Source organism: Scyliorhinus torazame, chromosome 12 (assembly GCF_047496885.1).
Source record: "Scyliorhinus torazame isolate Kashiwa2021f chromosome 12, sScyTor2.1, whole genome shotgun sequence".
In the NCBI taxonomy this organism is placed as follows: Eukaryota; Metazoa; Chordata; class Chondrichthyes; order Carcharhiniformes; family Scyliorhinidae; genus Scyliorhinus; species Scyliorhinus torazame.
Genome location: NC_092718.1, coordinates 219,718,758 through 219,742,822, shown reverse-complemented (window position 1 = coordinate 219,742,822; position 24,065 = coordinate 219,718,758). Strand labels below are relative to the sequence as shown.

General features: G+C 55.3%; 1 protein-coding gene across 5 annotated transcripts in view; it reads right to left on the bottom strand.

Moving 5' to 3' along the window:
- LOC140387004 (Na(+)/citrate cotransporter-like) overlaps positions 1 to 24,065 on the bottom strand; it is a 176,107-nt gene that overhangs the window by 51,228 nt on the left and 100,814 nt on the right. For all 5 annotated transcript variants that reach the window (XM_072469980.1, XM_072469975.1, XM_072469979.1 and 2 more), the window contains 2 exons: positions 9,290 to 9,405; positions 8,278 to 8,439 (listed from right to left, as the gene is read on the bottom strand). In XM_072469980.1, coding sequence (XP_072326081.1) covers positions 8,278 to 8,439; positions 9,290 to 9,405 — 278 coding nt within the window. The remainder of the gene's footprint in view (positions 1 to 8,277; positions 8,440 to 9,289; positions 9,406 to 24,065) is intronic.

Genomic DNA, 24,065 nt, shown 5'->3' with positions numbered 1-24,065 from the left:
TGTCCGGATCCCAGTCCCTCTGTGAGCTGTCCGGATCCCAGTCCCTCAGCCTGCTGTCCGGATCCCAGTCACTCTGCGAGCTGTCCGGATCCCAGTCACTCTGTGAGCTGTCCGGATCCCAGTCCCTCTGCCTTCTGTCCGGATCAGAGTCCCTCTGCCTGCTGTCCGGATCCCAGTCACCCTGCGAGTTGTCCGGATCCCGGTCCTTCTGTGAGCTGTCCGGATCCCAGTCCCTCTGCCTGCTCTCCGGATCCCAGTCACTCTGTGAGCTGTCCGGATCCCAGTCACTCTGCGAGTTGTCCGGATCCCAGTCAATCTCCCTGCTGTCCGGATCCCAGTCACTCTGTGAGCTGTCCGGATCCCAGTCACTCTGCCTGCTGTCCGGATCCCAGTCCCTCTGCCTGTTGTCCGGATTCCAGTCCCTCTGCCTGCTGTCAGGATCCCAGTCACTCTGTGAGCTGTCCGGATCCCAGTCCCTCTGCCTGCTGTCCGGATCCCAATCACTCTGCGAGCTGTCCGGATCCCAGTCCCTCTGCCTGCTGTCCGGATCCCTGTCCCTCTGCCTGCTGTCCGGATCCCAATCACTCTGCGAGCTGTCCGGATCCCAGTCACTCTACGAGCTGTCCGGATACCAGTCACTCTGCGAGCTGTCCGGATCCCAGTCACTCTGTGAGCTGTCCGGATCCCAGTCACTCTGCCTGCTGTCCGGATCCCAGTCACTCTGTGAGCTGTCCGGATCCCAGTCCCTCTGGCTGCTGTCCGGATCCCAGTCCCTCTGCCTGCTGTCCGGATCCCAGTCACTCTGTGAATTGTACGGATCCCAGTCCCTCTGCCTGCTGTCCGGATCCCAGTCACTCTGTGAGCTGTCCGGATCCCAGTCCCTCTGGCTGCTGTCCGGATCCCAGTCCCTCTGGCTGCTGTCCGGATCCCAGTCCCTCTTCCTGCTGTCCGGATCCCAGTCCCTCTGCCTGCTGTCCGGATCCCAGTCACTCTGCGAGCTGTCCGGATCCCAGTCCCTCTGCGAGTTGTCCGGATTCCAGTAACTCTGTGAGCTGTCCGGATCCCAGTCCCTCTGCGAGCTGTCCGGATCTAGGTCGCTCTGCGAGTTGTCCGGATTCCAGTCACTCTGTGAGCTGTCCGGATCCCAGTCACTGTGTGAGCTGTCCGGATCCCAGTCACTCTGCCTGTTGTCCGGATCCCAGTCCCTCTGCCTGTTGTCCGGATCCCAGTCCCTCTTCCTGCTGTCCGGATCCCAGTCACTCTGTAAGCTGTCCGGATCCCAGTCACTCTGTGAGCTGTCCGGATCCCAGTCACTCTGTGAGCTGTCCGGATCCCAGTCAATCTCCCTGCTGTCCGGATCCCAGTCACTCTGCCTGCTGTCCGGATCCCAGTCACTCTGTGAGCTGTCCGGATCCCAGTCACTCTGTGAGCTGTCCGGATCCCAGTCACTCTGTGAGCTGTCCGGATCCCAGTCAATCTCCCTGCTGTCCGGATCCCAGTCACTCTGCCTGCTGTCCGGATCCCAGTCACTCTGTGAGCTGTCCGGATCCCAGTCAATCTCCCTGCTGTCCGGATCCCAGTCACTCTGTGAGCTGTCCGGATCCCAGTCAATCTCCCTGCTGTCCGGATCCCAGTCACTCTGCCTGCTGTCCGGATCCCAGTCACTCTGTGAGCTGTCCGGATCCCAGTCACTCTGTGAGCTGTCCGGATCCCAGTCACTCTGTGAGCTGTCCGGATCCCAGTCCCTCTTCCTGCTGTCCGGATCCCAGTCACTCTGTGAGCTGTCCGGATCCCAGTCACTCTGTGAGCTGTCCGGATCCCAGTCAATCTCCCTGCTGTCCGGATCCCAGTCAATCTCCCTGCTGTCCGGATCCCAGTCACTCTGCGAGCTGTCCGGATCCCAGTCACTCTGTGAGCTGTCCGGATCCCAGTCACTCTGTGAGCTGTCCGGATCCCAGTCCCTCTGCCTGCTGTCCGGATCCCAGTCACCCTGTGAGCTGTCCGGATCCCAGTCACTCTGTGAGCTGTCCGGATCCCAGTCCCTCTGCCTGCTGTCCGGATCCCAGTCACCCTGTGAGCTGTCCGGATCCCAGTCACCCTGTGAGCTGTCCGGATCCCAGTCACTCTGTGAGCTGTCCGGATCCCAGTCACTCTGTGAGCTGTCCGGATCCCAGTCACTCTGTGAGCTGTACGGATCCCAGTCACCCTGTGAGCTGTCCGGATCCCATTCACTCTGTGAGCTGTCCGGATCCCAGTCCCTCTGCCTGCTGTCCGGATCCCATTCACTCTGCGAGCTGTCCGGATCCCAGTCACTCTGCCTGCTGTCCGGATCCCAGTCCCTCTGCCTCCTGTCCGGATCCCAGTCCCTCTGCGAGCTGTCCGGATCCCAGTCACTCTGTGAGCTGTCCGGATCCCAGTCCCTCTGCCTGCTGTCCGGATCCCAGTCCCTCTGCCTCCTGTCCGGATCCCAGTCCCTCTGTGAGCTGTCCGGATCCCAGTCCCTCTGGCTGCTGTCCGGATCCCAGTCACTCTGCCTGCTGTCCGGATCCCAGTCCCTCTGTGAGCTGTCCGGATCCCAGTCCCTCTGTGAGCTGTCCGGATCCCAGTCCCTCTGCCTGCTGTCCGGATCCCAGTCCCTCTGTAAGCTGTCCGGATCCCAGTCACTCTGCGAGTTGTCCGGATCTCAGTCACTCTGTGAGCTGTCCGGATCCCAGTCCCTCGCCTGCTGTCCGGATCCCAGTCCCTCTGCCTGCTGTCCGGATCCCAGTCCCTCTGCCTGCTGTCCAGATCCCAGTCCCTCTGCGAGCTGTCCGGATCCCAGTCCCTCTGTGAGCTGTCCGGATCCCAGTCACTCTGTGAGCTGTCCGGATCCCAGTCACTCTGCCTGCTGTCCGGATCCCAGTCACTCTGCCTGCTGTCCGGATCCCAGTCACTCTGTGAGCTGTCCGGATCCCAGTCCCTCTGTGAGCTGTCCGGATCCCAGTCACTCTGCCTGCTGTCCGGATCCCAGTCACTCTGTGAGCTGTCCGGATCCCAGTCCCTCTGTGAGCTGTCCGGATCCCAGTCACTCTGCGAGTTGTCCGGATCTCAGTCACTCTGTGAGCTGTCCGGATCCCAGTCCCTCGCCTGCTGTCCGGATCCCAGTCCCTCTGCCTGCTGTCCGGATCCCAGTCCCTCTGCCTGCTGTCCAGATCCCAGTCCCTCTGCGAGCTGTCCGGATCTCAGTCACTCTGCGAGCTGTCCGGATCCCAGTCCCTCGCCTGCTGTCCGGATCCCAGTCCCTCTGCCTGCTGTCCGGATCCCAGTCCCTCTGCCTGCTGTCCAGATCCCAGTCCCTCTGCGAGCTGTCCGGATCTCAGTCACTCTGCGAGCTGTCCGGATCCCAGTCCCTCTGCCTGCTGTCCGGATCCCAGTCCCTCTGCCTGCTGTCCGGATCCCAGTCCCTCTGCCTGCTGTCCAGATCCCAGTCCCTCTGCCTGCTGTCCAGATCCCAGTCACTCTGCGAGCTGTCCGGATCCCAGTCACTCTGTGAGCTGTCCGGATCCCAGTCCCTCTGCCTGCTGTCCGGATCCCAGTCCCTCTGTGAGCTGTCCGGATCCCAGTCCCTCTGCCTGCTGTCCGGATCCCAGTCCCTCTGCGAGCTGTCCGGATCCCAGTCACTCTGTGAGCTGTCCGGATCCCAGTCCCTCTGCCTGCTGTCCGGATCCCAGTCCCTCTGCCTGCTGTCCGGATCCCAGTCCCTCTGCCTGCTGTCCGGGTCCCAGTCACTCTGTGAGCTGTCCGGATCCCAGTCCCTCTGCCTGCTGTCCGGATCCCAGTCCCTCTGCCTGCTGTCCGGATCCCAGTCCCTCTGCCTGCTGTCCGGATCCCAGTCCCTCTGCGAGCTGTCCGGATCCCAGTCGCTCTGTGAGCTGTCCGGATCCCAGTCACTCTGTGAGCTGTCCGGATCCCAGTCCCTCTGCCTGTTGTCCGGATCCCAGTCCCTCTGCCTGCTGTCCGGATCCCAGTCCCTCTGCCTGCTGTCCGGATCCCAGTCACTCTGTGAGCTGTCCGGATCCCAGTCACTCTGCCTGCTGTCCGGATCCCAGTCCCTCTGCCTGCTGTCCGGATCCCAGTCACTCTGTGAGCTGTCCGGATCCCAGTCACTCTGCGAGCTCTCCGGATCCCAGTCACTCTGTGAGCTGTCCGGATCCCAGTCCCTCTGCGTTCTGTCCGGATCCCAGTCACTCTGCCTGCTGTCCGGATCCCAGTCCCTCTGCCTGCTGTCCGGATCCCAGTCACTCTGTGAGCTGTCCGGATCCCAGTCCCTCTGCCTGCTGTCCGGATCCCAGTCACTCTGTGAGCTGTCCGGATCCCAGTCACTCTGCCTGCTGTCCGGATCCCAGTCACTCTGTGAGCTGTCCGGATCCCAGTCACTCTGCGAGCTCTCCGGATCCCAGTCACTCTGCCTGCTGTCCGGATCCCAGTCCCTCTGTGAGCTGTCCGGATCCCAGTCACTCTGTGAGCTGTCCGGATCCCAGTCCCTCTGCCTGCTGTCCGGATCCCAGTCACTCTGCCTGCTGTCCGGATCCCAGTCCCTCTGCCTGCTGTCCGGATCCCAGTCACTCTGCCTGCTGTCCGGATCCCAGTCCCTCTGCAAGCTGTCCGGATCCCAGTCTCTCTGTGAGCTGTCCGGATCCCAGTCACTCTACGAGCTGTCCGGATCCCAGTCCCTCTGCCTGCTGTCCGGATCCCAGTCCCTCTGTGAGCTGTCCGGATCCCAGTCCCTCTGCCTGCTGTCCGGATCCCAGTCCCTCTGCCTGCTGTCCGGATCCCAGTCACTCTGCGAGCTGTCCGGATCCCAGTCCCTCTGCGTTCTGTCCGGATCCCAGTCCCTCTGCCTGCTGTCCGGATCCCAGTCACTCTGTGAGCTGTCCGGATCCCAGTCCCTCTGCCTGCTGTCCGGATCCCAGTCACTCTGTGAGCTGTCCGGATCCCAGTCCCTCTCCCTGCTGTCCGGGTCCCAGTCACTCTGCGAGCTGTCCGGATCCCAATCACTCTGCCTGCTGTCCGGATCCCAGTCCCTCTGCCTGCTGTCCGGATCCCAGTCACTCTACGAGCTGTCCGGATCCCAGTCACTCTGCGAGCTCTCCGGATCCCAGTCACTCTGTGAGCTGTCCGGATCCCAATCACTCTGCGAGCTGTCCAGATCCCAGTCCCTCTGCCTGCTGTCCGGATCCCAGTCACTCTGTGAGCTGTCCGGATCCCAGTCACTCTGTGTGCTGTCCGGATCCCAGTCACTCTGTGAGCTGTCCGGATCCCAGTCACTCTACGAGCTGTCCGGATCCCAGTCACTCTGCGAGCTCTCCGGATCCCAGTCACTCTGTGAGCTGTCCGGATCCCAGTCACTCTGTGAGCTGTCCGGATCCCAATCACTCTGCGAGCTGTCCAGATCCCAGTCCCTCTGCCTGCTGTCCGGATCCCAGTCACTCTACGAGCTGTCCGGATCCCAGTCACTCTGCGAGCTCTCCGGATCCCAGTCACTCTGTGAGCTGTCCGGATCCCAGTCACTCTGTGAGCTGTCCGGATCCCAGTCACTCTGCCTGCTGTCCGGATCCCAGTCACTCTGCCTGCTGTCCGGATCCCAGTCACTCTGTGAGCTGTCCGGATCACAGTCACTCTGCCTGCTGTCCGGATCCCAGTCCCTCTGTGAGCTGTCCGGATCCCAGTCACTCTGCAAGCTGTCCGGATCCCAGTCTCTCTGTGAGCTGTCCGGATCCCAGTCACTCTACGAACTGTCCGGATCTCAGTCACTCTACGAGCTGTCCGGATCCCAGTCCCTCTGCCTGCTGTCCACATCCCAGTCACTCTGCGAGCTGTCCGGATCCTAGTCACTCTGTGAGCTGTCCGGATCCCAGTCCCTCTGCGTTCTGTCCGGATCCCAGTCCCTCTGCCTGCTGTCCGGATCCCAGTCCCTCTGCGAGCTGTCCGGATCCCAGTCACTCTGTGAGCTGTCCGGATCCCAGTCGCTCTGTGAGCTGTCCGGATCCCAGTCGCTCTGTGAGCTGTCCGGATCCCAGTCCCTCTGCCTGCTGTCCGGATCCCAGTCACTCTGTGAGCTGTCCGGATCCCAGTCCCTCTGCCTGCTGTCCGGATCCCAGTCACTCTGTGAGCTGTCCGGGTCCCAGTCACTCTGCGAGCTGTCCAGATCCCAGTCCCTCTGTGTGCTCTCCGGATCCCAGTCCCTCTGCCTGCTGTCCAGATCCCAGTCCCTCTGTGTGCTCTCCGGATCCCAGTCCCTCTGCCTGCTGTCCGGATCCCAGTCCCTCTTCCTGCTGTCCGGTTCCCAGTCCCTCTGTGAGCTGTCCGGATCCTAGTAACTCTGCGAGCTGTCCGGATCCCAGTCACTCTGCCTGCTGTCCGGATCCCAGTCCCTCTGCCTGCTGTCCGGATCCCAGTAACTCTGCGAGCTGTCCGGATCCCAGTCCCTCTGTGAGCTGTCCGGATCCCAGTCACTCTGTGTGCTGTCCGGATCCCAGTCCCTCTCCCTGCTGTCCGGATCCCAGTCACTCTGTGGCTGTCCGGATCCCAGTAACTCTGCGAGCTGTCCGGATCCCAGTCACTCTGCGAGCTGTCCGGATCTCAGTCACTCTGCGAGCTGTCCGGATCTCAGTCACTCTGCGAGTTGTCCGGATCACAGTCCCTCGGCCTGCTGTCCGGATCCCAGTCCCTCTGCCTGCTGTCCGGATCCCAGTCCCTCTGCCTGCTGTCCGGATCCCAGTCGCTCTGTGAGCTGTCCGGATCTCAGTCACTCTGCCTGCTGTCCGGATCCCAGTCACTCTGCGAGTTGTCCAGATCCCAGTCCCTCTGTGTGCTGTCCGGATCCCAGTCACTCTGCCTGCTGTCCGAATCCCAGTCACTCTGCGAGCTGTCCGGATCTCAGTCACTCTGTGAGCTGTCCAGATCCCAGTAACTCTGCGAGCTGTCCGGATCCCAGTCCCTCTGCCTGCTGTCCGGATCCCAGTCCCTCTGCGAGCTGTCCGGATCCCAGTCCCTCTGCGAGCTGTCCGGATCCCAGTCCCTCTGCGAGCTGTACGGATCCCAGTCACTCTGTGAGCTGTCCGGATCCCAGTCCCTCTGCCTGCTGTCCAGATCCCAGTCCCTCTGTGAGCTCTCCGGATCCCAGTAACTCTGCGAGCTGTCCGGATCCCAGTCCCTCTGCCTTCTGTCCAGATCCCAGTCCCTCTGTGAGCTGTCCGGATCCCAGTCACTCTGCCTGCTGTCCAGATCCCAGTCACTCTGTGTGCTGTCCGGATCCCAATCCCTCTGTGTGCTGGCCACTCCCACACCCACTGCCAGGAGAATTTGGTGCTTTGCTTCCAACTTTGCGAAGATGAAACTTTGCTTTTTAACGCTCCTTCCTGCTTCTTTCCTTGCTCCGTGAGACAGCATTAATTCTGGTCTCTATGTCAGTACTATATATATCATTTTACAGAGTTTCCTTCATGTGATGGAATACTCTCCACTTGCCTGGGTAAGTGCAGCTCCAACAACACTCAAGAAGCTCGACACCATCCAGGACAAAGCGGCCCCGCTTGACTGGCACCCAAAACCATCATCTTCAACATTTATTTTCTCCACCATTGTCACAAAACACCAGCATGTGTACCATGTACCCATGCCCTTCAGCAATCCACCCTCCAAAGGACGGGGACAGCAGATACCTGGGAACCCCACCACCTGGAGGTTCCCCTCCAACTCACTCACCACCCTGACTTGGTAATATATCGCCGTTCCTTCACTGTCGCTGGGGCAACATCCTGGAATTCCCTCCCTAACAGCACTGTAGGTGGACCTACATCTCGGGGACTACAGAGGTTCAAGAAGGCAGCTCACCTTCTCGAGGGCAATTAGGGATGGGCAACAAGTACTGGCCGAGCCGGCAGTGCCCATCTGCCAAAAACAAAATCATTGGATCAGAAGTTTGATTTGTGCTTCAGGTGGATTTAGTTGAAATGAGGCCAATTGGCCCATTCGATCCTCCCCTTCCAGAAAAGCAACCCCACCTCTTCAATATCCACTTGAAGAGACTGATGGGTCCTTCTCCAAAGGACGGCTGGTCTGGCGATGCAGCACTCACTCCCTCGGTACACTGGAGTCTGCGTTACGAGCTCCAGCTCCGGTGTGGAACTCAAACCCACAACTTGGGTGACCCCAAATAACAGGAAACTCCCACCCCGCCCTCCCCCCATTCCACCCTCAATAACACACAGCAACATGAAGAAGGCAAAGACGTACCATTGAAGCCAGGATAGGGAGGAAGAGTGTGGCTGTAGCTACGTTGCTGGTACACTCTGTGAAGATTGCAATCACCAAACACAGGATAACCACAATGCCCCATTGTGGGATACTCCGTAGTGGCAGTAACTGAAGGCCCAGCCATCGGGATAGACCGGACACCTGGAAAGAAAAGTGGGAAGGTTTTATCCCTGACAGTATTTCTGTTCTTGTCCAGTCCCGAACAGTGATGACCCTGAACCATTTACACGGCGAGTTGTTGAGCGCGATTCTCTGGCCTCCCAACCGGGTGCCGTTCACTGGCGATTCTCTGCTCCCACCATGGTCACTGAAGCCCCCCCGCCCCCAGCCCCCAGGAACACCGCTGGGGCGGGGGGGGGGGGGGGGGCGCTACCGGCGGGAGCAGAGAATTAAATGAAAATGAAAAATGAAAATCGCTTATTGTCACAAGTAGGCTTCAAATGAAGTTACTGTGAAAAGCCCCTAGTCGCCACATTCCGGCACCTGTTCGGGGAGGCTGGTGCGGGAATTGAACCGTGCTGCTGGCCTGCCTTGGTCTGCTTTCAAAGCCAGCGATTTAGCCCTGTGCTAAACCAGCCCTGAATGCGGAGATTCCGAGCCGTTGTGATCTGGAGGGAGCTGCCTGAAGGGGCGGCACAAGCTGAGTCAACGGGAACATCCCAAAGGGAAGTACTGGGGAAGAAAACAGTTGGAGGATTAGCAGGGAAGAGCAGACAGGGCTGGGATTAATTGGGCAGCTCTTTCAAAGGGCCAGCACAGGCACAGTGGGGCTGAATGGCCTGCTCCTGTATTGTGTGATTCTACACAACCAGACACGTCTTCATTCTGAGATCTTTCAGTTTTATCTCTCGGGGAAAAGTCCCAAAATGATCCGGATGAGACTCGATTGAACTGGTCTCTAATGTCATCAGTTCAGCCGCAGGCTTCTCTCTCTTCACTCCTGACTTTCTAGATTCCTGGCAGCGGACAGCTCGAATAGTCAGGGACTTACCTCACAGCCCTTAGCCAATGCAAATCCGCCACCCAGCAATAACACCACGCTCCAGGGCAGCTTATGTTGGACGGTGGTCCAGTTCAGGAGTTTCCTGATCTCTGTCGTTTCCCTAACTGGCCAGAGAGAAAGAATCTCATTAACATTCTCCTCCGACACAATCATTTCTACACAGCGATCGGCTCGAATGTATTTGACATCGGATTCTTAAGTTAGCAACAAAGATCCTGGTGATCAGGTTAAAGGGAGATGGATGGGGCACTGGGCAGGAGTATTTTCAAATGCAGAGCAGGATAGCAGAGGAATGTCAACCACTTCCTGGCAGCTGGGAAAGACTGAAGTTAACTGGTGCAGTTTTAATCCACCCCCAAAGTACCAGAACACAGAAATGCCTGTAATTCATGCAGAATGGCCACACTGGTATCAGAGCTGTAACTCACCCCGTGCTGTACATGTCCTGGGAGTGTTTGATGGGGACAGTGTGGAGGGAGCTTTACTCTGTATCTAACCCCGTGCTGTACCTGTCCTGGGAGTGTTTGATGGGGACTGTGTGGAGGGAACTTTACTCTGTATCTAACCCCGTGCTGTACCTGTCCTGGGAGTGTTTGATGGGGACAATGTAGAGGAAGCTTTACTCTGTATCTACCCCGTGCTGTACCTGTCCTGGGAGTGTTTGATGGGGATAGTGTAGAGGGAGCTTTACTCTGTCTCTAACCCCGTGCTGTACCTGTCCTGGGAGTGTTAGAACAAAGAACAGTACAGCACAGGAACAGGCCCTTCGGCCCTCCAAGCCTGTGCCGACCATGCTGCCCGTCTAAACTAAAATCTTCTGCACTTCCGAGGTCCGTATTCCTCTATTCCCATCCTATTCATGTATTTGTCAAGATGCCCCTTAAACGTCACTATCGTCCCTGCTTCCACCACCTCCTCCGGTAGCGAGTTCCAGGCACCCACTACCCTCTGTGTGAAACACTTGCCTCGTACATCTACTCCAAACCTTGCCCCTCTCACCTTAAACCTATGCCCCCTAGTAATTGACCCCTCTACCCTGGGAAAAAGCCTCTGACTATCCACTCTGTCTATGCCCCTCATAATTTTGTAGACCTCTATCAGGTCGCCCCTCAACCTCCTTCGTTCCAGTGAGAACAAACCGTGTTTATTCAACCGCTCCTCATAGCTAATGCCCTCCATACCAGGCAACATCCTGGTAAATCTCTTCTGCACCCTCTCCAAAGTCTCCACATCCTTCTGGTAGTGTGGCGACCAGAATTGAACACTATACTCCAAGTGTGGCCTAACTAAGGTTCTATACAGCTGCAACATGACTTGCCAATTCTTATACTCAATGCCCCGGCCAATGAAGGCAAGCAAGGCGTATGCCTTCTTGACTACCTTCTTCACCTGTGTTGCCCCTTTCAGTGACCTGTGGACCTGTACATCTAGATCTCTCTGACTGTCAATACTCTTGAGGGTTCTACCATTCACTGTATATTCCCTACCAGCATTAGACCTTCCAAAATGCATTACCTCACATTTGTCTGGATTAAACTCCATCTGCCATCTCTCCGACCAAGTCTCCAAACGATCTAAATCCTGCTGTATCCTCTGACAGTCCTCATTGCTATCCGCAATTCCACCAACCTTTGTGTCGTCTGCAAACTTCCTAATCAGACCGGTTACATTTTCCTTCAAATCATTTATATATACTGCGAACAGCAAAGGTCCCAGCACTGATCCCTGCGAAACACCACTAGTCACAGCCCTCCAATCAGAAAAGCACCCTTCCATTGCTACTCTCTGCCTTCTATGACCTAGCCAGTTCTGTATCCACCTTGCCAGCTCACCCCTGATCCCATGTGACTTCATCTTTTGTACCATGATGGACCTTGTCAAAGGCCTTACTGAAGTCCATATAGGCAACATCCACTGCCCTACCTGCATCAATCATCTTTGTGACCTCCTCATAAAACTCTATCAATTTAGTGAGACATGACCTCCCCTTCACAAAACCGTGCTGCCTCTCACTAATACGTCCATTTGCTTCCAAATGGGAGTAGATCCTGTCTCGAAGAATTCTCTTCAGTAGTTTCCCTACCACTGACGTAAGGCTCACCGGCCTGTAGTTCCCTGGATTATCCTTGCTACCCTTCTTAAACAAAGGAACAACATTGGCTATTCTCCAGTCCTCTGGGACATCACCTGAAGACAGTGAGGATCCAAAGATTTCTGTCAAGGCCTCAGCAATTTTCTCTCTTGCCTCCTTCAGTATTCTGGGGTAGATCCCATCAGGCCCTGGGGACTTATCTACCTTAATATTTGTCAAGACACCTGATGCACGATCAATAACCTCAGAAACGAGATTGGAGACAATTGAAGGCTTTAATATGCTAAATCTTTCCCCCAGCAGCGCAGGTACAGAAGGAAGCTGATGGGGCGACACGGGCTCTTGTACCCCGCCTTACAGGGCGGAGCTAACATACAAGCTTAACCAATGGGAACAAGTACATTCTCCACCAATGGTATTTCGGCATTACTAGGTACCGTAATCCTCCTAACACAGACTACCACAACGCCCAGCACCTCGTCTTTTTGGATCTCAATGTGACCCAGGCTATCTACACACCCTTCTCCAGATTCAACATCCACTAATTCCTTCTCTTTGGTGAATACCAATGCAAAGTACTCATTTAGTACCTCGCCCATTTCCTCTGGCTCCACACATAGATTCCCTTGCCTATCCTTCAGTGGGCCAACCCTTTCCCTGGCTACCCTCTTGCTTTTTATGTACGTGTAGAAAGCCTTGGGATATTCCTTAACCCTATTTGCCAATGGCTTTTCGTGACCCCTTTTAGCCCTCCTGACTCCTTGCTTAAGTCCCTTCCTACTTTCCTTACATTCCACACAGGCTTCGTCTGTTCCCAGCCTTTTAGCCTTGACAAATGCCTCCTTTTTCTTTTTGACGAGGCCTACAATACCTCTCGTTATCCAGGGTTCCTGAAATTTTGATTTCCAACAGTAATGTACATTTCAAAAGGAAGCAATTAGTCGATCGGGGGCCCTGGTCACCCTCTGCGATTGTCGTAACTTTGGTGGTGATGTCGGTGGAGGTTCGGGCGTCTGTGACTCCGGGAGTGTGGTTTTGGCGTCTGTGGCAGCTTCATCACCCCTAGACGTGGCTGGTGGAAGGGCCGACTGACCTGGGAAGGGGGCAGCTGTGGGGTGCGCCGGTGGGAGGGAGGGCGGGGCTGGTGGCTGGGGTGTGTGTGGGGATCCAGCGGGTGCCAGGTCCCGTAGGGAGACCGTATCCTGTCGGCCATCGGGGTACGCTACGTAGGCATACTGAGAGTTAGCGTGGAGGAGATGGACCCTCTCGACCAATGGGTCCGATTTGTGCGCCCGCACGTGTTTTCGGAGCAGAACGGGTCCGGGAGCTGCCAGCCAGGTCGGGAGCGAGGTCCCAGAGGAGGACTTCCTAGGGAAGACAAGGAGACGTTCGTGAGCTGTTTGGTTGTTCGTGGTACAAAGCAGTGACTGGACGGAGTGGAGGGCATCCGGGAGGACTTCCTTCCAGCGGGACACTGGGAGATTCCTGGACCGCAGGGCCAGTAGGACGGTCTTCCAGACAATTCCGTTCTCCCTCACTACCTGTCTGTTTCCCCGGGGGTTGTAACTGGTCGTCCTGCTCGAGACAATGCCCTTGCTGAGCAGGAATTGACGCAGTTTGTCGCTCAAAAAGGAGGACCCCCTATCACTGTGTATGTAGGCGGGGAAACCGAACAGCGTAAAGATACCCTGGAGGGCCTTGATGACGGTGGTGGCGGTCATGTCGGGGCAGGGGATGGCGAATGGGAACCGGGAGTACTCGTCAATCACGTTCAGGAAGTACGTGTTGCGGTCGGTGGAGGGGAGGAGGCCTTTGAAATCCATACTGAGGCGTTCAAAGGGACGGGAAGCCTTTATCAGGTGCGCTTTCTCTGGCCTGTAGAAGTGCGACTTGCCCTCCGCACAGATTTGGCAGTCCCTGGTGGCTGTCCTGACCTCCTCGATGGAGTAGGGCAGGTTGCGGGTCTTGATGAAGTGGAAAAATCGAGTGACCCCCGGGTGGCAGAGGTCCTCATGGAGGGCTCGGAGGTGGTCCACTTGTGTGGTGGCACATGTGCCGCGGGACAGGGCATCAGGAGGCTCGTTTAGCTTCCCGGGACGAGACAAGATCTCGTAGTTGTAGGTGGAGAGTTCAATCCTCCACCGCAAGATCTTATCGTTTTTTATCTTGCCCCGCTGTGCATTATCGAACATGAAAGCAACTGACCATTGGTCAGTGAGGAGAGTGAATCTCCTGCCGGCCAGGTAATGCCTCCAATGTCGCACAGCTTCTACTATGGCCTGGGCCTCCTTTTTGACTGAGGAGTGGCGGATTTCGGAAGCATGGAGGGTACGAGAGAACAAGGCCACGTGTCTGCCCGCCTGGTTGAGGGTGGCCGCCAGAGCTACGTCGGACGCGTCGCTCTCGACCTGGAAGGGGAGGGACTCGTCGATGGCGTGCATCGTGGCCTTTGCAATGTCTGCTTTGATGCAGCTGAAGGCCTGGCGGGCCTCTATCGTCAGGGGAAAAACTGTGGATTGGATCAGTGGACGGGCCTTGTCCGCATAGTTGGGGACCCACTGGGCATAGTAGGAAAAAAAACCAAGGCAGCGCTTCAGGGCCTTGGAGGAGTGCGGGAGGGAGAACTCCATAAGGGGGCGCATGCGTTCAGGGTCGGGGCCTATCACTCCATTACGCACTACGTAGTCGAGGATGGCTAGGCGGTCGGTGCTAAACACGCATTTATCCTTGTTATACGCGAGTTTTGTGAGGGCCACGAAGAATCCAGCACGAGTTTTAAGGATACAAAGTAATAACATTTATTTACAATAACATATATATATATATATATATAACAGCAGCAGCAACTTCCCTTGCTGCACACTCCTTCCTGCTGGTTCCTAAACTGGCCAGCTTTATTTATACTAGGAGTTTACTAGTGGTTTCTCCGCCCCCCTCATTGGGGAAGCTCATACTCCCACAGGATTGTGGGATTGTCATTAGTCCCCAGCCAATGGTAAGCAGGCAGGTTATAACATCCTTCCCCCCCAAAGTCCAAGGAATCCATCGAAGACCCTGGCGAAGGAAGGCGTCGGACTCGTTTGGCCGCAGGCCGGACACCATTTGCACGCGGCGCTGGATCAGGCGGCGTGTAACGAGACGGAGACCGACGCTTCCGTGATGAACAGTGCGACGGTTGTACATCCACGGCCCGTGGACCCGAGGATTCCCCCTCTGATGCATCCTGTGTCTCCATCTCGGAGTAAGAGTCTGCTGCCTCCGTCATGTCAGCGTCTCTATCTCCATTCGGTCCCGTAACGACCTGCGCAGGCTTCGAGTGAGGCACCAGTGGAAGATTGTGAGAACTACCTTCCCTTGTCTCTGGTCTCTGCGGCTGTAGAAATGAGCTCCGGGGGCGGGGAATCTTTTGAGGGGATAGTCTTCTGGACCGAACGTGGTCTACATGTTTGCGCTGGAGACGACCCTGGGCTTACACCTGGTAAGATATAGGGCCCGATTGGCGAAAGATTACACCAGGAACCCATTGGGCACCACCAGCAAAATTCCAAACGAACACTGGGTCACCGGGCGCAAATTGCCGAATCGGACGATGCCGAGACAATCCCTGTCCCTGCCGTTCTTGTGTGCGGCGTACATTTGCGCCAATGTCCGGGAAAACCATACTAAGGCGGGTGCGAAGTCTCCGGCACATTAGGAGTTCTGCGGGAGCTACCCCAGTCACCACATGGGGGGTGGTCCTGTACGTAAACAAAAAGCGAGCCAGTCTCGTGTCCATTGATCCGGAAGACTGCTTCTTTAGGCCTCTTTTGAATGTCTGCACTGACATTCAAAATGTCTGCGCCCAACCCATTTGAAGCCGGGTGGTAAGGGGCAGTGCGGATATGGCGGATGCCGTTCAACTTCATGAACCTCGCAAACTCCTCACTCATGAATGGAATGCCGTTATCCGTGACCAGCACCTCGGGGAGGCCATGCGTGCTAAAGGACAAACGCATCTTTTCAATTGTTGCGCAGGAAGTTGTCCCTGCATCTTATGCACCTCTAGCCATTTAGGCTGGGCGTCGATTAATAGAAGGAACATGGATCCTTGAAAAGGGCCTGCGAAATCTGCATGCAAGCGTGCCCAAGGCCGCCCTGGCCATTCCCAGTGATGTAGGGGCGCGGCCGGCGGAAGCTTCTGATGCTCCTGGCAAATGGAGCAGTTTTGGGCCACCTTCTCAATGTCGGTGTTGAGGCCTGGCCACCAGACATAACTCCGGGCCAACATTTTCATTTTGGTCACACCTGGATGCCCATTGTGCAAGTCTGTTAGTATCAGCTCCTGGCCTTTTTCCGGGACAATCACACGCGTCCCCCACAAGAGGATGCCGTCTTCCACGCTGAATTCTGACAGCTTGGAGGAAAATGCCCGCAACTCGCCTGGGAGCTGTCTATGCTGCCCACCATACAGGACTATGTGCCGAACCTTTGACAGGACTGGCTCCGTCTGGGTCCACGCACGGATCTGTGATGCCGTGACAGGCAAGGTGTCCATAAAATTTAGGGTTGCAACCACCTCACCGGTCGTGGGGGTCGACATGGGGCCGGTCGATAAAGGCAATCGGCTCAGTGCGTCTGCATTTGCTATCTGCGTACCTGGTTTGTGCTCCAGAGAATACTCGTATGCTGCAAGCAACAAAGCCCAGCGCTGGATCCGTGCAGAAGCAATGGGCGGTATCGGCTTATCCTCTCTGAAGAGTCCCAGCAGAGGATTATGATCAGTCACGATAGTGAAATGGCGGCCATACACGTACTGGTGGAAGCGTTTCACCTCAAAAACCACTGCCAGGCCCTCCTTCTCGATTTGCGCGTACTTTTTCTCCGCTGCAGTCAATGTGCGGGAGGCGAAAGCTATCGGTCACTCGGCCCCGTTCTCCATCTTGTGGGACAGGACGGCCCCAATACCATACGGGGATGCATCACATGTGACGAGCAAAGGCTTTCCAGGATCAGGGGCTGTTTAGCACAGGGCTAAATCGCTGGCTTTGAAAGCAGACGAAGGCAGGCCAGCAGCACGGTTCAATTCCCGTAACAGCCTCCCCGAACAGGCGCCGGAATGTGGCGACTAAGGGCTTTTCACAGTAACTTCATTTGAAGCCTACTTGTGACAATAAGCGATTTTCATTTTCATTTCATTTCATTCATTTCATAGTGGGTTAGTAACCCAGACGACGACAATTGTTGCTTTACCCGCCGGAAAGCGGTTTCTTGCAGCTGACCCCAAACCCAGGTGTGATTTTTCTTTAGCAGAAGGTGTAACGGGGCCAGCGTAGTTGCCAGATTGAGGAGGAACTTCCCGTAATAGTTTACGAGACCGAGAAAAGAACGAAGATGCGAAGTGTCAGTCGGGGCGGGGGCCTGTTGAATCGCGCGTACCTTCTCTGCGACGGGGTGCAAACCTTCGCCGTCCACCCGATAACCTAGGTAGACTACTTCCTTTGCCTGAAATACGCACTTTGTGCGACGTAAACGGACTCCAGCCTCCGAAAAGCGTCTAAGGACAACCTCCAGATTTTCCAAATGTTCCTGCTCCGACGTCCCTGTAATCAAAACGTCATCTAGGTAGACAGCCACACGTGGTAAACCTCTCAAAATGCCCTCCATAACACGTTGAAAAATAGCGCAGGCAGAGGATACTCCAAAGGGCAACCATGTATATTCATACAGGCCCCGGTGTGTATTAATCGTTACATATGGTCGGGAGGCAGGGTCCAGCTCCAACTGCAGGTAGGAGTGACTCATATCTAATTTTGTGAACGAGAGTCCACCTGCAAGCTGCACGTAGAGATCCTCTATGCGAGGCATTGGATATCGGTCGAGTCGGGAAGCCGTATTCACTGTAAGTTTATAGTCGCCACACAAGCGAACTGTGGCATCTGGCTTCATTACAGGTACAATTGGTGCTGCCCAGTCAGCAAAACGGACGGGCCTGATAATACCCAAACTCTCCAAACGAGCGAGCTCCCCTTCTACCTTCTCGAGCAAGGCGTAAGGCATTGGGCGCGCCCGGAAATAGCACGGTGTGGCTCCTGGTTCGACTTGGATACGGGCTACGGCCCCTTCTACTTTCCCCAAACCAGGCTGAAATACATCTGGGTATCGTCCTAGCACCTCAGTCAACCCTTCAGAAACTGTTTGGAGGATGTGCTGCAATTGCAACCGCAAATGGCGCAACCAGTCCCGACCCAACAGGCTGGACCCATGGCCGCGCACCACGATAAGTGGGAAACGCCCCTCCTGGCGTCCATAAACAACAGGGGTCATTGTAGTTCCTGCAATGTCCAGTGGTTCCCCCGTGTAGGTGGCCAACCTGGCCTGTGAGTCGGTTAATGTAAGGGTCTGTATACCCTGCTTGATGCGGTCGAATGTCCTCTGGGCGATCACGGAGACCGCTGCGCCGGTGTCCAACTCCATCTCAAGCGGGTGGCCATTGACCTGCACTGTCACCTTAATGGGGGCCACACGGGGAGCTGCCACACAATGCAGCTGCAGGCAGTCATCCTCCGTCTCCACGTCCTCAGGAGTAGTCGCCGCAGGTTCATCCACATGGAAGGTACGACCCCTGGGCTGCTCCTAGTTTCGGTCGGAACGACGGCGCCTCTGGCGTCCCCAGGACCGCCGTCCACGACGGGGTCGGCGCCTACAAGTCTGACACGGACATGGCTCCTCATCCATTGGTTCTGGAGAAGGTTCCCTTCGGGGAGGAATGTCCAATGGCCACTGGCGTCGGTCCAGACGTCGCCTCGCCCAAGGTACCGCAGGAGTGCGGGGGGACGTTTTCGGATGGAAGGGGTTGCGCCCCAAGGCATGCACTTCCATTCCCTGTAGCTCCTGCACTCCTCTTTCTGCGCTCTCTCGGGACAATACTATTTGAATGGCCTGTTGAAAAGTCAATGTTGGCTCAGCTGACAACTTTCTCTGGGTGGCCGCATTGTTAATACCGCAAACCAAACGGTCGCGTAACATTTCTGACAAGGTCTCACCAGTCACAGTACTCCGCAATCCTGCGTAGCCTGGATAGAAAATCGGCAAGGGATTCTCCAGGGGTCCTCTCAGCGGTATTAAACCGGTAACGCTGGACTATCGTGGACGGGGTTGGGTTAAAGTGTTGCCCCACCATATTCACAAGTTCATCAAACGTTTTGGTGTCCGGCGCAGCTGGGTACGTAAGGCTCCTAATCACCCCAAACGTATGCGGGCCGCAGGCGATGAGCAATATGACCACCTGGCGCTCGTTTTCAGTGATATTATTTGCCCGGAAATAGTAACGCATCCGTTGTGTGTACTGGTTCCAGCTTTCCAGCGCAGCATCAAAAACATCCAAACGTCCGTACAGAGGCATGGTATAATAGAAAACAACTTCCAACCTGTATCCAACAAAAATCCAGGGAGGTGGCTTCAGCAGTGTAGACAGCTATTCACTTTAACCCTTGTCGCCAGTTTTGTAAGGGCCACGAAGAATCCAGCACGAGTTTTAAGGATACAAAGTAATAACATTTATTTACCATAACATATATATATATATATATAAAAAAAACAGCAGCAGCAACTTCCCTTGCTGCACACTCCTTCCTGCTGGTTCCTGAACTGGCCAGCTTTATTTATACTTGGAGTTTACTAATGGTTTCTCCGCCCCCCTCATTGGGGAAGCTCATACTCCCACAGGATTGTGGGATAGTCATTAGTCCCCAGCCAATGGTAAGCAGGCAGGTTATAACAGCGATGTTAAGGATTTTTGAGTTTGGAGGAATTTTCGGAGGTTGGTGTCGTGGTCCTGCTGGTCGTGGCCGCAGATGGTGACATTATCGAGGTACGGGAATGTTGTCCGTAAACCATACCGGTCAACCATTCGGTCCATCTCGCGCTGGAAGACCGAGACCCCGTTAGTGACGCCGAAGGGAACCCTTAAGAAGTGGTAGAGCCGCCCGTCTGCCTCGAAGGCAGTGTATTTGCGGTCACTAGTGCGGATGGGGAACTGGTGGTAGGCGGACTTAAGATCCACCGTGGAGACCTTGTAATGCGCGATCCTGTTGACCAGGTCGGATATGCGGGGGAGAGGGTACGTGTTCAGCTGCGTAAACCTGTTGATGATCTGACTGTAGTCGATGACCATCCAATGCTTCTCCCCGGTCTTTACAACCACTACTTGAGCTCTCCAGGGGCTGTTGCTAGCCTCAATGACACCTTCCTTCAGTAACCGTTGGACCTCTGACCTAATAAAGATCTGGTCCTGAGCACTGTACCATCTGCTCCTGGTGGCGACTGATTTGCAATCCGGGGTGAGGTTCGCAAACAGGGAAGGCGGGTCGACCTTGAGGGTCGCGAGGCCGCAGACAGTGAGGGGGGTGGGGGGGTAAAGGGCCGCTGAATTTGAAAGTTAGACTTTGGAGGTTGCACTGAAAATCCAATCCTAGGAGTGGGCCGCACAGAGGTGGGGAAGGACGTAGAGTCGGTAGTTTTTGAACTCCCTTCCTTGGACTGTGAGGTTAGCTACACAAAACCCCTTGATCTCTACTGAGTGAGATCTGGAGGCTAGGGAGATTTTTTGATTAACGGGGCGGACGGGGAGAGAACAGAGCCTTACCGTGTCGGGGTGTATGAAGCTCTCCGTGCTCCCAGAGTCGATTAGGCAGGACGTTTCATGCCCACTGATAAGCACTGTCGTCGTAGCAGTCGAGAGTGTTCGGGGCCGAGACTGGTCTAGAGTCACCGAGGCTACTCGCGGCAGCAGTTGAATGTTTTCTTCGGGCGGTGTGTGGTCAGCCGAGCTGGGGTCCTGGGAGTCCATCCAAGGTGGCGGCGCCCATTGGTCGCATATGGCTGGGGTTTCACAAAATGGCGGAGCCCATCCATCGCACGTGGCGTCCGCGGGACAAGATGGCGGCGCCCGGAGGCCGCACGTGGCCCTGGAGGAGGAAGATGGCGGCGCCCGCTGGCCGCACGGGGACCGTGGAGAGGATTGTGATGGCGGTCCGCATTCGCCACCGGAGACCGCGGCGACCGCACGGGCCTGACATACCCCATTGAACTGGCCCTTTTTACCATATCCCTTGCAGGTGGATGCACGGGCCGGGCAGCGCTGTCGGGGGTGCTTGGCTTGCCCGCAAAAATAGCAGCGGGGCCCCCCGGGGTTGTCAGGCCGTCTTGCAGCTCAAGTTTGTGGGGGGGATGGGAGATGTATTGGGGTCGGCCGCGGGGGGGGGGGGGGGGGGTCCACGCTGCCCAGGGGGCTGCCGCGCGGTCGGGGACGTAAGCGTGGGCGTTTAGGGAGGCCACATCCAGGGAGCCTGCAAGGGCCCGTGCCTCCTTGAGGCCTAGTGCCTCTTTCTCCAGCAATTGCTGGCGGATTTGGGAGGACAGCATACCTGCAACGAAAGCGTCCCGGTGGTCGCTCGCTGAAACTTGCGGGCAGCTGCAGTTTCTCCCCAACACCAGGAGCGCACGGTAGAATTCATCCAGCGATTCCCCAGGGATTTGTCGCCTCGTCGCTACAGGGCGAATATAATGTCCTTTCAGCAGCTCCATTGCTGCATCGAAATCGTCCGCGTCCTCGATGAGGGTGTAGATTTCTGGGCTCACCCTCGAGTGCAGTTTCTGTTCTCCCGTGGGTGTGTTTTCGGCCGTTCCGAGATATCCGTTGAAACACGCCAGCCAGTGCTTGAATGTTACCGTTGAGTTTGCCGCGTGGGGGCTGAGTTGCAGACACTCCGGCTCGATTTGTAGCTCCATTCTTTTAAATCTAGCGTATTAAATTGATGCACGATCAATAACCCCAGAAATGAGATTGGAGACAATTGAAGGTTCTAATATGCTAGATGTTTCCCCCAGCAGCGCAGGCACAGAAGGAAGCTGCTGGGGCGGCACGGGCTCTTATACCCCACCTTGCAGGGCGGAGCAACAATGCAAGCTTATCCAATGGGAACAAGTACATTCTCCACCAATGGTATTCCGGCATTACTAGGTACCGTAATCCTCCTAACACAGACTACCACAACGCTCAACACCGCGTCTTTTTGGATCGCAATGTGACCCAGGCTATCTACACACCCTTCTCCAGACACAACATTAACCAATTTCTTCTCTTTGGTGAATACTGATGCAAAGTAATCATTTAGTACCTCGCCCATTTCCTCTGGCTCCACACATAGATTCCCTTGCCTATCCTTCAGTGGGCCAACCCTTTCCCTGGCTACCCTCTTGCTTTTTATGTACGTGTAAAAAGCCTTGGGATTTTCCTTAACCCTATTTGCCAATGACTTTTCGTGACCCCTTCTAGCCCTCCTGACTCCTTGCTTAAGTTCCTTCCTACTTTCCTTATATGCCACACAGGCTTCGGCTGTTCCCAGCCTTTTAGCCCTGACAAATGCCTCCTTTTTCTTTTTGACGAGGCCTACAATATCACTCGTCATCCAAGGTTCCCGAAAATTGCCGTATTTATCTTTCTTCCTCACAGGAACATGCCTGTCCTGTATTCCTTTCAACTGACACTTGAAAGCCTCCCACATGTCAGATGTTGATTTACCCTCAAACATCCGCCCCCAATTAGGTTCTTCAGTTCCCGTCTAATATTGTTATAATTAGCCTTCCTCCCATTTAGCACATTCACCCGAGGACCACTCTTATCCTTGTCCACCAGTACTTTAAAACTTACTGAATTGTGGTCACTGTTCCCGAAATGCTCCCCTGCTGAAACTTCTACCACCTGGCTGGGTTCATTCCCCAATCCCAGGTCCAGTACAACCCTCTCCCTAGTTGGACTATCTACATATTGTTTTAAGAAGCCCTCCTGGATGCTCCTTACAAACTCCGCCCCATCCAAGCCTCCAGCACTAAGTGAGTCCCAGTCAATATTGGGGAAGTTGAAGTCTCCCATCACAACAACCCTGTTTCTTTTGCTCCTTTCCAAAATCTGTCTACCTATCTGCTCCTCTATCTCCTGCTGGCTGCTGGGAGGCCTGTAGTAAACCCCCAACATTGTGACTGCACCCTTCTTATTCCTGATCTCTACCCATATAGCCTCGCTGCCCTCTGAGGTGTCCTCCCACGGTACAGCTGTGATATTCTCCCTAACCAGTAGCGCCATTCTGCCACCCCTTTTACATCCCCCTCTATCCCGCCTGAAACATCTAAATCCTGGAACGTTTAGCTGCCAATCCTGTCCTTCCCTCAACCAGGTCTCTGTAATGGCAACAACATCATAGTTCCAAGTACTAATCCAAGCTCTTAAGTTCATCTGTCTGACCCGCAATACTTCTTGCATTAAAACATATGCACTTCAGGCCACCAGTCCCACTATTTTCAGCAACATCTCCGTCTGCTCTTCCTCAGAGCCATACTGGCCCTATTCCCTAGTTCTCCCTTAATCTTTTCACCTTCCGACCTATTGCTCTGGGACCCAGCTCCCTGCCATACTAGATTAAACCCTCCTGTGACACTAGCAAACCTCGCGGCCAGGATATTTATGCCTGTCCAGATTAGATGCAACCCGTCCTTCTTATATAGGTCACACCTGCCCCGGAAGAGCTCCCAGTGGTCCAAATAACTGAAACCCTCCCTCCTACACCAGCTGTTTAGCCACGTGTTTAGCTGCTCTATCTTCCTAATCTCTAGCCTCACTGGCACGTGGCACAGGGAGTAATCCTGAGATTACAACCGTAGAGGTCCTGTCTTTTAACTTTCTGCCTAGCTCCCTGAACCCCTGCTGAAGGACCTCATCCCCCTTCCTGTCTATGTCGTTAGTACCAATATGTACCACGACCTCTGTCTGTTTGCCCTGCCCCTTCAGGATGCCCGTTACCCGTTCTGAGACATCCTGGACCCTGGCACCAGGGAGGCAACACACCATCCTGGAGTCTCTTTCACGTCCACAGAAGCGCCTATCTGTGCCCCTGACTATAGAGTCCCCTATGACTATTGCTCTTCTGCGCTTTGACCCTCCCTGCTGAACATCAGAGCCAGCCGTGGTGCCACTGCTCTGGCTGCTGCTGTTTTCCCCTGATAGGCTATCCCCCCCGACAGTATCTAAAGGGGTATACCTGTTCGAGAGGGGGACAACCACAGGGGATTCCTGCACTGACTGCCTGCCCCTTCTGCTGGTCACCCATTTCTCTGCCTGCACCTTGGGTGTGACCACATTTATATAACTGCGATCTATGTCGCTTTCCGCCACCTGCATACTCCTAAGTGCATCAAACTGCTGTTCCAACCGAACCATGCGGTCTGTGAGGAGTACCAGTTGGGTGCACTTTCTGCAGATGTAGCCATCCGGGACGCTGGAAGCCTCCCGGACCTGGCACATCTCACAGTCAGAGCACTGCACCCCTCTAATTGACATTGCGTTAACTAATTAATAAATTAAATTACAAAATATATTTTTTTTAAAGTTACTGTTAACTATATGTTTCCTAGCCCTAGATTTCTACTCTAAATGTGAATGCTAAATATAGTACTCTCCGATCTCTGGCTTAGATACCCCTCTAAATAATGTGAAATCACATCAGTTTTACCCCCTTCCCACCATTTGAAAAGGTATTAAGGTATTAAAATCACTCACCTATCCAGGATTCTCTCTGGATCTCTCCCTGCAGATTACCAGTTACAGGTCAGAAGAAAGAAAACAAAACGCTCGGGAAA